This window comes from Excalfactoria chinensis, chromosome 14 (assembly GCF_039878825.1).
Source record: "Excalfactoria chinensis isolate bCotChi1 chromosome 14, bCotChi1.hap2, whole genome shotgun sequence".
Lineage (NCBI taxonomy): Eukaryota > Metazoa > Chordata > Aves > Galliformes > Phasianidae > Excalfactoria > Excalfactoria chinensis.
The window spans coordinates 137,044-150,656 of NC_092838.1; the positions used below are offsets into that span (position 1 = coordinate 137,044).

General features: G+C 43.9%; 1 protein-coding gene across 2 annotated transcripts in view; it reads left to right on the forward strand.

Annotated features, from left to right (window-relative positions):
• Window positions 1-13,613, forward strand: part of DNAH3 (dynein axonemal heavy chain 3) — a 46,077-nt gene that overhangs the window by 30,363 nt on the left and 2,101 nt on the right. Inside the window, exons 41-56 of one of the 2 annotated variants that reach the window (XM_072348767.1) lie at window positions 405-548; window positions 1,186-1,852; window positions 1,960-2,125; window positions 2,442-2,658; window positions 3,584-3,766; window positions 4,542-4,740; window positions 5,548-7,689; window positions 8,158-8,383; window positions 8,704-8,948; window positions 9,694-9,810; window positions 10,377-10,531; window positions 10,808-10,975; window positions 11,644-11,786; window positions 12,306-12,510; window positions 12,920-13,057; window positions 13,208-13,561. In XM_072348767.1, coding sequence (XP_072204868.1) covers window positions 405-548; window positions 1,186-1,852; window positions 1,960-2,125; window positions 2,442-2,658; window positions 3,584-3,766; window positions 4,542-4,740; window positions 5,548-7,689; window positions 8,158-8,383; window positions 8,704-8,948; window positions 9,694-9,810; window positions 10,377-10,531; window positions 10,808-10,975; window positions 11,644-11,786; window positions 12,306-12,510; window positions 12,920-13,057; window positions 13,208-13,561 — 5,469 coding nt within the window. Of the gene's footprint in view, window positions 1-404; window positions 549-1,185; window positions 1,853-1,959; window positions 2,126-2,441; window positions 2,659-3,583; window positions 3,767-4,541; window positions 4,741-5,547; window positions 7,690-8,157; window positions 8,384-8,703; window positions 8,949-9,693; window positions 9,811-10,376; window positions 10,532-10,807; window positions 10,976-11,643; window positions 11,787-12,305; window positions 12,511-12,919; window positions 13,058-13,207; window positions 13,562-13,613 lie in introns of those variants that run through there. The other variant, XM_072348766.1, reaches the window with a different exon arrangement.

A 13,613-nucleotide genomic window follows, 5' to 3' on the forward strand; every position in this document is an offset into this window, starting at 1 on the left:
TTTCAGCAATATTGCTTGGGAATTTCTAGGCACGTTAGAAGTCGTATTTCTACTGGGCTAATGTGTTTGGTGCAGAAATAGAACAAGATGCCCACCAGCTCCTCAGGGGTTGTCTTGTGGCAGAGTTTGGGCAGGGCTGGAGGCAGTGTCTAGAAACATCTGTTCTTTATGTGCTGGAGTGAAGAGATTTGATACAGCTGAGAAAAATGCACGGAGAGAGGAGTCACAGATTGCTGGTTAAGGGAGCTTGTCGAGAGAGCAGCTGCTGGGCTGTGTGCCGAATGGCTTGAAACTGAAAGATTCCCACAGAGCTTAGTACAAAACATAGCAGGGCCCAGATGGACGTTTCTAACTCGTCCTGCCTGAGCAATATTTACCTGTAGTTTTGTACGTACCTTTTTCAGAGTGAAGACAAACTGATCCGCCTTTGGATTCATGAGGTGTACCGGGTTTTCTATGATCGCTTAATTGATGAGGAGGACAGGGAGGTATTCTTTCAGATGGTAAAAAAGACAACGACAGACAGCTTCAAGCAGGACCTGGATAAGGTATTTTTCAACAACATCCTAGACTCAAGTGTTTCAGAAGCTCTTAGACACTGAGATCGCATTAGTACTGAGTATGTTTTGAGTGATGTATGTCGATGCACTGATGAAGTTTGGATTTTCTTCTGCTTGTGTTACGTATTATGTGTGCTCTCATGGAAGTTAATGCTTCATACCTGCATGATCCAGAACTACAAAAGGATTCTGCTTTGGTGCAGAGGACTGTGTGGGATAACTGTCTTTCATTGTTCACTTGTGCTGCAGCTTAACAAACCTGGAATGAGTCACTGGGAGTAGCAGGTGCTTTTCTGGGAAGCCTTCTGGCACCTTTTCCTGCTTTTCTCAGCACAGTCGTGGTGTGAGGTGTGCACTGAGGTGTGCACGGCAGGAACTTGCATGCCTGCTTACAGCGAATTGCTGCTCAGGAAGCTTTTCTGTTTCACCCCCCCCTTCCACTCTCACTTCTTTTAATTTTTCTTTTGTCTTTGTTTCTTTTTCTTTTTTCTTCTGCACTAAGATGATAAGCAAAATAGCTGGAAAATGGTGCTTCCCACAGTATTATTATTATATAGATAAGGATAATCCTTGTTTAAATGACAGTAATTCTCCAATAGTCTGAATCGAGTGTTTATTTGTGCAGGTGCTGAGTCATCTCTCACCCACTGGCGAGGTCGCCGACGATCACATCCGCAGCCTTTTCTTTGGGGACTATCTGGAGCCAGACAGTAACATAAAAGCATACGATGAAATCACAGACTTGGAGCAGCTGACGGCTGTGATGGAATCCTACCTGGAGGAGTACAACAATACCAGCAGGGCACCGATGCCCTTAGTCATGTTCAAGTTTGCTATTGAGCATATCTCAAGGATATGCAGGGTACTGAAGCAGGATAACGGACACCTTTTGTTGGTGGGCATTGGTGGAAGTGGTCGACAAAGCGCTACCAAGCTAGCCACCCACATGAGTGCATTTGAACTCTTTCAAATTGAAATTACAAAGTCCTATGGAGTCAATGAATGGAAAGAAGATGTTAAACGAGTCATGCTGAAGGCTGGTGTTGGTAACAAGAACGTTTCCTTTTTGTTCTGTGATAGTCAAATAAAGGATGAAGCATTTATAGAAGACATCAACATGCTTTTAAATACTGGTGATGTGCCTAATATCTTTGCTGCTGATGAGAAGGCTGAAATTGTTGAGAAAATGCAAAGTGCAGCAAGGATGGGGAATGAGAAAGTCGAAGCTACTCCACTTGCTATGTACAATTTCTTTATTGAAAGGATGAAGAAAAATTTGCATATCGTCTTAGGTCTGTATATAATGCATTATTTCCCAGAATGCTTTTCCTGCTTCCTAGCTGCAGAGAAAGTTAGATAATATTTGTGGTGTTCTTGTTGTGTTTTCATATTTTTCTAGCAATGAGTCCTATTGGGGACGCGTTTCGGAATCGACTGCGGATGTTCCCGTCGCTGATAAACTGCTGCACCATCGACTGGTTCCAAACCTGGCCTGCAGATGCTTTGGAGATGGTTGCTAACAAGTTTTTGGAGGATGTTGAACTTGAAGATGACGTTAGAAAAGAGTATGAGTTCATTTGTCAAGAAATGTGATGCAAATGTTTACCTCCCCCTTGTCAGACCTGCATGACCAGGATGCTGTCCATATAAGTGAACTAAGCTAAGCCACCTCTTTGATTACAGAGCAAGTCAAAGGCATCTGGACATACATGTCAGGCCATGTTCTTTGGAAGAAGTCTAAAATGTTTCTTGTAGTAGGGAAAAGCAATTCTGCCTTCACTAACACTGATATGACTTCATAGACTTGAAGTAATTTCCTTATTGTTAATTGATGTAAAGAGAGATGATATTTACACAGTAACGCAGAATTTTTTTCCCCAGGGTTGTGTCAATGTGCAAGTATTTCCAAGAAAGTGTGAGAGAGCTCTCCATCAGCTATTACAGTACGCTGCGGAGGCACAACTACGTAACGCCAACGTCGTACCTAGAGCTGATTCTTACCTTTAAAACTCTGCTGATTAGCAAAAGGGAAGAAGTTGACACAATGAGAAATCGTTATCTTACAGGACTTCAAAAACTTGACTTTGCATCTTCACAAGTAAGTCTGAGTGAAAGCACTGAATGTGGTGTGTGTGTGTGTGTGTGTGCTTTAATAGGTCTGTTGTAAGTGGAATCAAACTTCCAAAACCAGCTTATTAAACTCCTTCTTTGCTGTATTCAGGATGCTATTGATAATTTTCTCTAGACAGCCATCCAGAAAAGTGAGATTACTTCTTGGTCATCTTAATTTCAGATGATAACACTTAATAGAAAGCTACCTGAAGCTGATGGTACTTATTGAGTGTTAAAGGGAAAAAAACAGATATGCTTATTTTGTCAAAACCTCGTCTATAAAAACCATTGCTTAGCATCTGTTACCCTTTGTAAAGCAGGAAGAAGTTCAAGAACATTGTAAATCCTTGACAAGCATTGATTCCCCAATTGATTCCCAGTGGGAGATTGATCAGGGTCCATGTGAACAAGCCCCCCTTTCACGCATCTAATCCAGGGCCTGAGCATCCCAGTGCAAAGTAGAGGAGCTTCCAGGCACTTGTCCTGATAAAGGACATCTAGTACAGAGCTGTTGATGTCTCTAAGTCCTCGAAGTCTGTGTCACATTCCTGGTTTCTTTTGGATTCAGTTTTTCCACCTGTGCAATAAAGGATTATTTGGGGTTCCATAAACTGAAACTGACAGTGAAGGAAAAAAAATACAACTGATCAGTTTGTTTCTTGTGATTGAAATTAAGTGGATCATAAAGGAGGGATCACAGATGGTCACAAATACTCTCTTTAAAAATTCTGTTCCTTTCAATAAAACGGCTCTTAGTAAAAATAGGTCAGAGAACTGTTCTAATAATTATTCAATGCCTCGTGTCCCCTTTTCACTTGTGTGATGTCTTCTCATCTTTCTCCCTAAGACATCAAGAGCATGAAGTGTGTGCAGATGTTTACGAGGATTTCCTCTTGATTTCCTGTTCATAGGTTGCGGAAATGCAGAAAGAACTGACTGCTCTTCAGCCTGAACTGATTCAGACTTCTGCAGAAACAGAGAAAATGATGGTCCGGATTGAAAAAGAAACAGCTGAAGTAGATGCAAAGAAGGAAATTGTGTCCGCAGATGAAAAGGAGGCCAACGAAGCAGCAGCTGCTGCAAAAGCTATTAAGGTACTGAATGGGGCTTCAGCCTGGAGAGTGGTTGGTTTTCAGTGTCTTTCCCAGTAAGTTTGTATTCTGATGTGTTAATAAGGTGAACGAGATGTTCCTGATATAAAGAAGGTAAATTTTGGCTGCTTAGTGTGCAACTGTCTCATGGTGCCTGCAACCCTTCCCTTATTGGTTTGCATCCCAAAAGATCCATAGCTTTTATTCCTGTAGCAACATGTTCTGCTTTTCAGCAGATGGAGTACTGGGGTTAGACAGGTGCCAGGCCCACAGATGGTTTCCTTGGGGTTAGGTGAGCTGATGTATCACAGAGCTGCATGGAGCCCTGCTGGGCATAACCCAAGAGATACTGTTGCAGCCAGATATTGTAGCACAGAATTTACAGTGGGAAGCTGCGGGATTCCTCAGTTTTTGGAGCTAGTTGGAAAGGCCAGTGATAGGTAATTACCTCTATCTGGGTATGTGAGCAAGAATTTAAGCCACACAGTATATACTTTCTACCTAATCAACACTTAAATTAAGAGCAAGCGTATCTAACCTGTTGTAATTCTCCCTAAACAACCAGGGAGACTTTGAGCTTGAAAGCTGGTCTGGCATTCTCAGCTCTGGGTTGAGCTTATGGCGTTTCCTAGTTCTCTACAAACCTTTCCTCCTCAAACTGTGCAGACCAAAGTAGTTTCCTCTCCAAGAAGCCCAGTGTTGTGGAGACTTATTATTAGGTACTTGCAGGCAGAGAGTGTTCTGTGGAACTACAGGTATCTCCCCAATGTCTTGACAGGATGAATGCGAAGGAGATCTTGCGGAGGCCATGCCGGCTTTGGAGGCAGCACTTGCAGCTCTTGATACCCTGAATCCTTCAGATATTTCTCTTGTGAAGTCTATGCAGAATCCACCTGGGCCTGTTAAGCTTGTCATGGAGAGTATCTGTGTCATGAAGGGGACTAAACCAGAGAGGAAGCCTGATCCGAATGGCAGTGGTAATGAAGTGTTTGTTCTCCCTGCCCTAGTGATGGTTGGGTGCTGTGTATTGCACCGGTGGAGCGTGTTTTTGTTAGCCATGACTTAAGCTCGCAGCTACTGAGATCAGCCTTGCTTTGCTGTCATAGCATATTGCACTTGCTGGGCTGCTGCATAAGCTTTGTAGGTGTGATCCCAGAGGGCACGAAGCTTTGACCCGGTCTTGTGGTTACCATCACCTTGAGGGGCTCTGGGAGGTCTGCTGCACACCATTCCCCTGTAATCCCTGCTGCAAAACAGCACCGGGTATCCTGGGAGGCAGAATCCCTCCTGCCATAGGTTACCATTCTAACAAACCCTTTCTTTCTCGTGTTACTATTGTGAGACTGCACAGGATTTACAAGGCAGGACAAGAAATAGACTTATTCATTTCCCCACATTTCAGCCCTTAATAGCAGAAATAAGAGTACTATAAATTTGTTTTTCATCCAAAATTGTCTTGTCTAGATTAGGATGTAGTGCCTTCTTATAGGTGTTGATTTGTCTAATAAACTACAGTAAGAAAGATGGTACAATTGTTTCCCTTGTTGAGGTAGAGTTAACATGTAATTAATAAATCCAATGGGAGGTAGCGATACTGAAGTTCCTGTCTGAATTTCTTCAGGAGAGGATTTTCACAAAAGAATTGACTGTGCTTTCAAAGTAAAATTGGGCTGCAAAGTCATGATGTTGTTGGTTCCTCCTATTAAGTTTCAAGTGTTCTTTTTTTTTTTTTCAGTTTGAGTGTGTGTGATTTAGGCCTGATTTTCAGGTTATGTGCAATGCAGGTAAAATGATAGAAGACTACTGGGGCCCCTCTAGAAAAATTCTTGGAGACCTGAAGTTCCTGGAGAGCTTGAAGACATACGACAAGGATCACATTGCTCCGGCTGTAATGAAGGTCATTAGAGACAGGTTTATTGATCACCCGGATTTTCAGCCAGCTGTCATTAAAAATGTCTCATCGGCCTGTGAAGGGCTGTGTAAGTGGGTGCGAGCCATGGAGGTCTATGACCGCGTTGCAAAAGTGGTTGCCCCGAAACGTGAACGCTTGAAAACTGCTGAGGAGTTGCTGGATGTTCAAATGCAGAAGCTAAAAGCAAAGCAAGCAGAACTTAAGGAGGTTGTCGATCGTCTCCAAGCTTTGAATGATGATTTTGAAAGCATGAATGACCGGAAGAGAGAGTTAGAAAATAATATTGAACTCTGCTCACAAAAGATTGTGAGAGCTGAACAGCTCATCAGTGGCCTCGGTGGAGAGAAAGACAGGTGGACAGAAGCTGCGCGGTTACTGAGAATTCGGTATGTAGACCTTACAGGAGATGTGTTGTTATCTTCAGGAACTGTGGCTTATCTGGGAGCCTTTACTGTAGACTACCGCCTACAGTGTCAAAAGCAATGGCAAGATCTGTGCAGTGAGAAGAACATCCCGTGCTCCGGTGATTTTAGCTTAAGCAACACATTAGGGGATCCAGTCAAAATCCGTGCGTGGCAGATCGCTGGGTTGCCAGTTGATTCCTTTTCCATTGACAATGGCATAATTGTTTCTAACTCAAGGAGGTGGGCTTTAATGATAGACCCTCAAAGGCAAGCGAACAGATGGGTGAAGAACATGGAGAAAGCCAACAGGCTGTCAGTTATCAAATTGTCTGACACACATTATGTTAGGACATTAGAAAATGCTATTCAGCTTGGAACACCTGTCCTGCTGGAAAATATTGGAGAAGAATTAGACGCTTTCATAGAACCCATCTTACTAAAGCTAACATTCAAACAACAAGGAGTAGAATACATGAAATTAGGGGAAAATATTCTGGAATATTCAAGAGATTTCAGGTTTTACATAACAACCCGCTTAAGGAATCCTCACTATCTTCCTGAAGTGGCTGTTAAAGTTTGTCTGCTCAACTTCATGATTACACCATTGGGTCTTCAGGACCAGCTTCTTGGAATTGTAGCTGCAGAGGAAAAGCCTGAACTGGAAGAAAAGAAAAACAAACTGATTATAGAAAGTGCGGCTAACAAAAAACAGTTAAAAGAAATAGAAGACAAAATCCTGGAAGTCCTTTCCAAGTCAGAAGGAAACATCTTAGAAGATGAAACAGCAATTAATATTTTGTCATCGTCCAAAGAGTTATCAGAAGAAATCTCTGAAAAGCAAAAAGTTGCCTCAGCAACTGAAATGCAAATCGATTCTACTCGAGTTGGGTATAAGCCGGTTGCTGTTCATTCAGCTGTAGTCTTCTTCTGCATCTCTGATCTGGCAAACATTGAACCCATGTACCAGTATTCATTGACTTGGTTCATTAACTTGTATGTTCAGTCCATTGCTAAAAGCAAGAAGGGTGAAGATCTGGAAGAGAGGATTGAGAACATAATAGAACATTTCACAGCAAGCATCTATAACAACGTCTGTCGCTCGCTGTTTGAGAAGGATAAGCTGTTGTTCTCCCTCCTCCTGACAGTGGGCATAATGAAGGGGAGCGGCCAAATAGATGATGAAGTTTGGCGTTTCCTACTGACAGGAGGAGTTGCTCTTGACAATCCCCATCCCAACCCAGCTCCAGACTGGCTCTCTGACAAATCCTGGGCAGAGCTCGTGCGTGCTTCTTGTCTGACAAACCTTCAGGGGCTGATGGAACATGTCAGAGAGAACTTTTCAGAGTGGAAACGAATCTACGACTCTGCAAGACCCCACAAAGAAAATTTCCCAGATGCGTGGAGCACGTTGACGGGGTTGGATCGTTTGGTGATCCTCAGGTGCTTGAGACCTGACAAAATAGTTCCAGCAGTGCAGGAGTTCATCGTAGAAAACATGGGGAGAACGTTTATCGAGCCGCCAACTTTTGATCTTGGACAAAGCTACGGTGATTCCAATTGTTGTGCCCCTTTGATTTTTGTGTTATCACCAGGTGCTGACCCCATGGCAGGTGAGATTGATATTTTTTTTGTCTAACTAAATGACACTGAGTGTGATTAAACTGTTAATAGCACAGGCTGCTCAACCTGGCCTTTAAGTGTCCGTAAAGCATAACACAGTGGTGATAGAGCAGAAAGCGTTTCCATCTGGCTGTATATGTAAAATGAGAGTAACATTGCTGGAGCGGGGTGGAAGAAATAGTGATACGATGTCTGGGTCTGTGAGCAGCAGTTCAGGAGTCCAGAATTTCCTATTATCCACACCAGCTCATCATTCATGTTTACACTGCAGCTCCTCCAGTGCGAGTCTGGGAGTTGTCCCCTTCTGAAAGTGTCCTCACTCTATTACTGAGTATATGACTATATTAAAAACATAGTCGTTACCCCTTTAGTACTTGTTCTGTTATAAAAACAGTGAGTGTAACATGGCTCTACTTTCTAAGAATTTGTCTTTGCGTGTGCACAACTTGCCATCGTAGGTTTGCTCAAATTTGCTGACGATGTTGGCATGGGCGGCACGAACATCCAGACTGTTTCGCTTGGACAAGGTCAGGGCCCGATAGCAGCCAACATGATCTTCCAGGCGGTCACTGCTGGGAGCTGGGTGGTGCTGCAGAACTGCCACCTTGCAACCAGCTGGATGCCCGCCTTGGAGAAAATCTGCGAGGAAGTGATAGTGCCCGAGAGCACCAATGAGAAGTTCCGGTAAATAAACAACACTTTGTTCGTTTTGTTTCAGTATTTCCTGTTTGCTGAAGGCACCAGCAAAAAGAGATGATGTTTATTCTGTCAACAGCTACTTATAACAGTCATATTGTTTGATGTGCAGTGATAAAGATACATAACTGGGATGTCATCGTTCCTACCTGTTTGATATACTCTACTTTATGCTGCATTGATAGCAAATGTAGATGCTATCATTATAGCTACACAAGTCACAAACCCCTTAGTTTGCTGGAAATTGATACTGGGGAGATGTCTCAGTTGGTGGCTTTTGAATAATGAGCTTCTGGGTCTTTTTGCAGGCTGTGGTTGACCAGTTACCCATCCACAGAATTTCCTGTCAGTATCCTCCAGAATGGCATCAAAATGACAAATGAGCCTCCCAAAGGGGTCAGAGCAAACCTCCTTCGCTCGTACCTCAACGACCCCATCTCTGACGCCGCATTCTTTAGCAGTTGCCAAAAGCCAGAAATGTGGCAAAAATTGTTGTTTGGTCTTTGCTTTTTTCATGCTGTTGTGCAGGAAAGGAGAAACTTCGGCCCATTGGGTAAGGTTCCGATTATTTTCCAGGTTGTTTCACGAAGGTTGGTAGTTTTGAAATGCATGATGTATTATTAAAAAGCGGTACTTTGTCAGCAGTGTTGCAGGAGTGCAACCTGTACTGAACGTAATGAAGTTCATAAGCTGCTATCGGTGATTCTTGTTCTTGAAGTTCCTGTGTTACCCTGGGGGAGGGTTAGAAAGTATCCACTGTGTCAATATCTCATACAGTATTTGCATTAAATTGTAGCTGACTAAATTAGTTTATTACGCCGCTGTTCGATAACTGCAGTTACTTATCACTGTACTTATCAGTAGTGCTTCTGGTCCTGTGTGTACATTTTTAGCAGAGCCAGTGCGTATGTTTGCTTGGTGTAAAACTGAAAGTATCTGCAGTGTGTTCATCATACAGCAATGAAAGGATGTATTTGGAAATATATTGGATTCTGACATTTTCCACACAATGCAGAAACATGGGAAATTGCAGATTTTGTATTTATAACTATGTAACTATATATGTGTGTGTGTGTGTGTGTATATATATATACACAGTATATATATATCTATATACTCTCCCTTAGTGTGTGTGAAGCTCTCAGCCTTCCATTCTGACTGAATCTGCCTTTATGGTAACAGTGACTGCTGTGCAATGTTATACTTCCACTGAAAGCCACCATCCCTGTATTAATAAGCAGCTATTTTTCAGCACGGGGCGGCATTCCTTCACCCCATATCATTTCTGTATTGAACAGGTTGGAATATTCCGTACGAGTTCAACGAGTCTGACCTCAGGATCAGTATGCAGCAGATCCACATGTTTTTGAATGAATATGAAGAAGTCCCCTTTGAAGCTCTGACATATCTAACAGGTACAGGCGTTGTGCCCTCTAACGTGTTTTGACTTTGTACCAGCTGAAAGTGCCCAGCCGTGATAAATGGATGAGTGCAAACCTCCCCTCATTGCTTCTTCATTACTGAGGTCTCTCCCACCCTGTTCTGTGTACTGATGATCCCCTTTCTACCGTACTCGTGCACAGTCAGCTCTGAGTTTGCATTAAAGGAACGAGTCAAGGTCAGCTAAACAGCACCGCTCAGATCTTGACAGTGCTAGAATTCTTAAAGCAGAACGGGTGTCACCTGAACCACGTCACCATTCACTGCAACACGAGCAGCAGTTTCTGAAACCAACTGGTGTTCCCTGTAGATGTTACCATCGAGATGCACAGATTGGGCCCATAGTCCCAAAGGTGTTAAAGGTGATTGCATTGAATCCAAAGTTTTTAGGTACCATAATTCCATTGATTCAATACCTAAAAACTGAGTATCTGGAAGCCTCAGGATTTCAACTTACTGGAGGTGGACATTAATGAACAAACAAAAATTGTTTTACATTAAATTTAATCTTTTCATTCTGGTTTTCTTTGTCCTTTCCCAGGGGAATGTAACTATGGTGGGAGAGTAACAGACGACAAAGACAGGCGGCTTCTCCTGTCCCTTCTGTCCACAGTCTACAACAAGGATATAGAGCAGGACAAGTACATGCTTGCTCCTGGAGGCGACTACTATATCCCACCACACGGCCCATATGAGGTGAGGAGGCAGCACATATAAATTCTCCCTTTAATTGTTGGGAAAAAGCTCATCTAAGCTGCACTTTGATACACTGAATACAATAAATCAATATACAGGAGATAAAAGCACGAGATTGCAAAGCTGTGCCAGAAATCTGCAAAATATGAGTTTGGTACTTAATATCATCACGTGATAGCAGAGAGGAAGTGATAGATTCCAGTATTCTGACATTGGATGTACTGATCGTTTGTGAATATATCACTGGTTTCTGCTATTTAAATGTGTCTTTTACAGTCTTACATTGAATACCTAAGAAGCTTACCAAGTGTGACGCACCCTGAGGTGTTTGGGCTTCACGAGAACGCAGACATTACCAAGGATACCCAGGAGACCAACCAGCTGTTCAGCGGGGTGCTGCTGACTTTGCCTCGCGTGGCAGGGGGAGGTGGCAGGTCCCCTCAGGTAACGGGGAACCATCAGCTTGCAGCCTGGAAAGGTGTCGTGCCTCGTGTGCCCCACATCTCAGAGTAACCCTACGCCTCCATCACATGAGCATTATGTAGGTGTGCGGGGAACAGGGTGCGGGTGTGTAGGGAAGTAGACGTGGACTGGAAGAACCTGGATTGAAATGGGCATACTGAAGTATTTGGACAACACAGCACCACCTGGCTGAGTAGAATATGTGGTTGGAGCGGGAAAGTTTGTCATCTGTCACATTTTAAAACCACAGCAAAGTGCTTCATTGTAGTCATGAACTGTAGTTAGACCCAGCTTGCAAGCGCAGCTGGTGAAGAACCTCCAACTGCATCCGTCCTGAGGCACTGTACAGCAGGACACTGATTCCAGCCTGCTGGTTTCAGCAGTGGAGGTTCCTGCGCTGGCCTGGCTTCATCCAGCTGTGATTGTGTGACTGTCTGAGCTATCCTCACTAAGAGGCAGCCTCTGGACAGCCCTCCTGCCTCACAGTGGCCTAAAACCTTCTTGAAAATTAAATTTTGGTTGCGAGTGCATTTAAAATCAGTGAGAACAGGAGCTGCAGGCACGTGTGGAGTCAGACAGGCTGGTGTACAAGGAATTTAATGAATAGAAGTAGGGGGGAAAAACAAGTTCTCATTTACTGCCAATTTCAGAAAACTGTTGAGGATTTGGCACAGGACATCCTGTCCAAACTGCCGAGTGACTTTGACATTGAGGAGGTGATGAGGATGTACCCGGTACTCTATGAAGAGTCCATGAACACAGTCCTGCGGCAGGAGCTGATTCGATTCAACAGGTACGGCTCTGTGTGCTGCGCTGAGCACTGCTCGCATGGGACCCTGCTGGCAAAGTGTGAGCAGTTAGAAGCCTCTCACAGTGCACGCTTCTTAAGATGACAGATGATGCTTTGTCTCAGCATTATTAAAAACAAATGTGACAGTGGCAGCTCACTGCCTAAACATAAAACATTCTTGTAGCATGAACGTAAATTGGGGTTGAATTTGCTGTGCTGAGGTGCTTCCTTCTTTTTAAGTCATACCCAGGCTCCTCTGTTCCCAGCACACTGCAGTAGCTGCTGTCAGAGCCTTGAAGCTCTTGTCACTTCTTTCCCCCTCCTAGCACAGGATTTTTACTGCCTTTCATTTCTGTATGTGCGTTTGCTTTTCTCAAGGTAAATAAGCTTTGATTACTGTATGTGGGATAAAGACTTTCTGACAGGACATTCCCCAGCTTTGCTCAGCCCTTTATTCAACCTGAAGGTCTATAGCCAGAAAAAAAAAGAGTAAGTAAATGATGATTTCTGTTTTATCTGAAGGCTTACTCAGGTGGTTCGAAGCAGCCTTGTTAATATTGGCAAAGCCATCAAGGGCCAAGTGTTAATGTCGTCTGAACTTGAAGATGTTTTCAACAGCATGCTAATGGGAAAAGTGCCATCAATGTGGGCTGCCAAATCCTATCCGTCCCTGAAGCCCCTGGGGAGCTACGTGTCCGATCTGCTCTGCCGGTTGAGCTTCTTCCAGGTATGCTGAGCTGAGACCGATGGGTTGAAGATGGGCGGGTTGGATGGGGAGCAGCTGAAACGTCTGGTGCTGTCATCACTCAGCAGCACCTGAGAGGCTCAGGGTTGGGATCTGCTGTGCTCTGCGTCAATAGCAGCGCTCTGGAGGGTTACTCCAGAGTACGTAATGTAAGATAACCTGGCCTTTTTTCATGTTAGGATGTCAGTGCTTAAGGGAGTGTAAAATAAAGTATATTGATTTTAAAAAAAAAAAAAGGACAAAAAACTCTGTAATGAGTGGCAACATTCAGAGGGTCCAGTCAAGGGCTGGGTCTTGTTGTGGTGTTTGCATCTGTGAGGATTTCTCCTCCTGCTGAATTTGCCACAAAGTGTGTTTCTTTTCCTTCTGTTTCCCTTTTCCCTGTGTTCAGGATTGGGTCGTGGATGGGGCACCCACTGTCTTCTGGCTGTCAGGATTCTACTTCACTCAGTCATTTTTGACAGGCGTTTTACAAAACTATGCCAGAAAATACAGCATCCCCATTGACCACATCGGGTTTGAATTTGAGGTAAGAGCAGGTGGAGGAGTTTTGCTTTTCTTGAGCAGCTTGAAAGCTGTTCTGGGGCAGCAGGGAATGGAGTTCAGTTAGGAATCCTACCACAGGGTTCAGTGCACTCCAAATAGAAATAAAACAAAGCAAGTGGTTTCATCGTTCCAGGTGATGAAACAGGAGAACACAATGGAGAAAATACCAGCAGATGGGGCATATGTGAGAGGCCTTTTCTTGGAAGGTGCACGATGGGATCGAGAATCCTCAGCAATTGGGGAATCGCTTCCAAAAATCCTGTATGATCCCTTACCCGTAATATGGCTGAAGCCCGGAGAAAGCTCCAAATTTCTTCATCTGAACATCTATTCCTGCCCTGTGTACAAGACAAGCGCAAGAAGAGGCGTCTTATCCACTACTGGCCACTCAACCAACTATGTTCTCTCTGTCGAGCTCCCTTCAGAGCAGCCCCAGAAGCACTGGATCAACCGAGGTGTGGCAGCGCTGTGCCAGCTCGATGACTGAGACAAAGCAACGCCCTCTTCATTTGCAATTAAAAGACACACTCTGCTCCTCA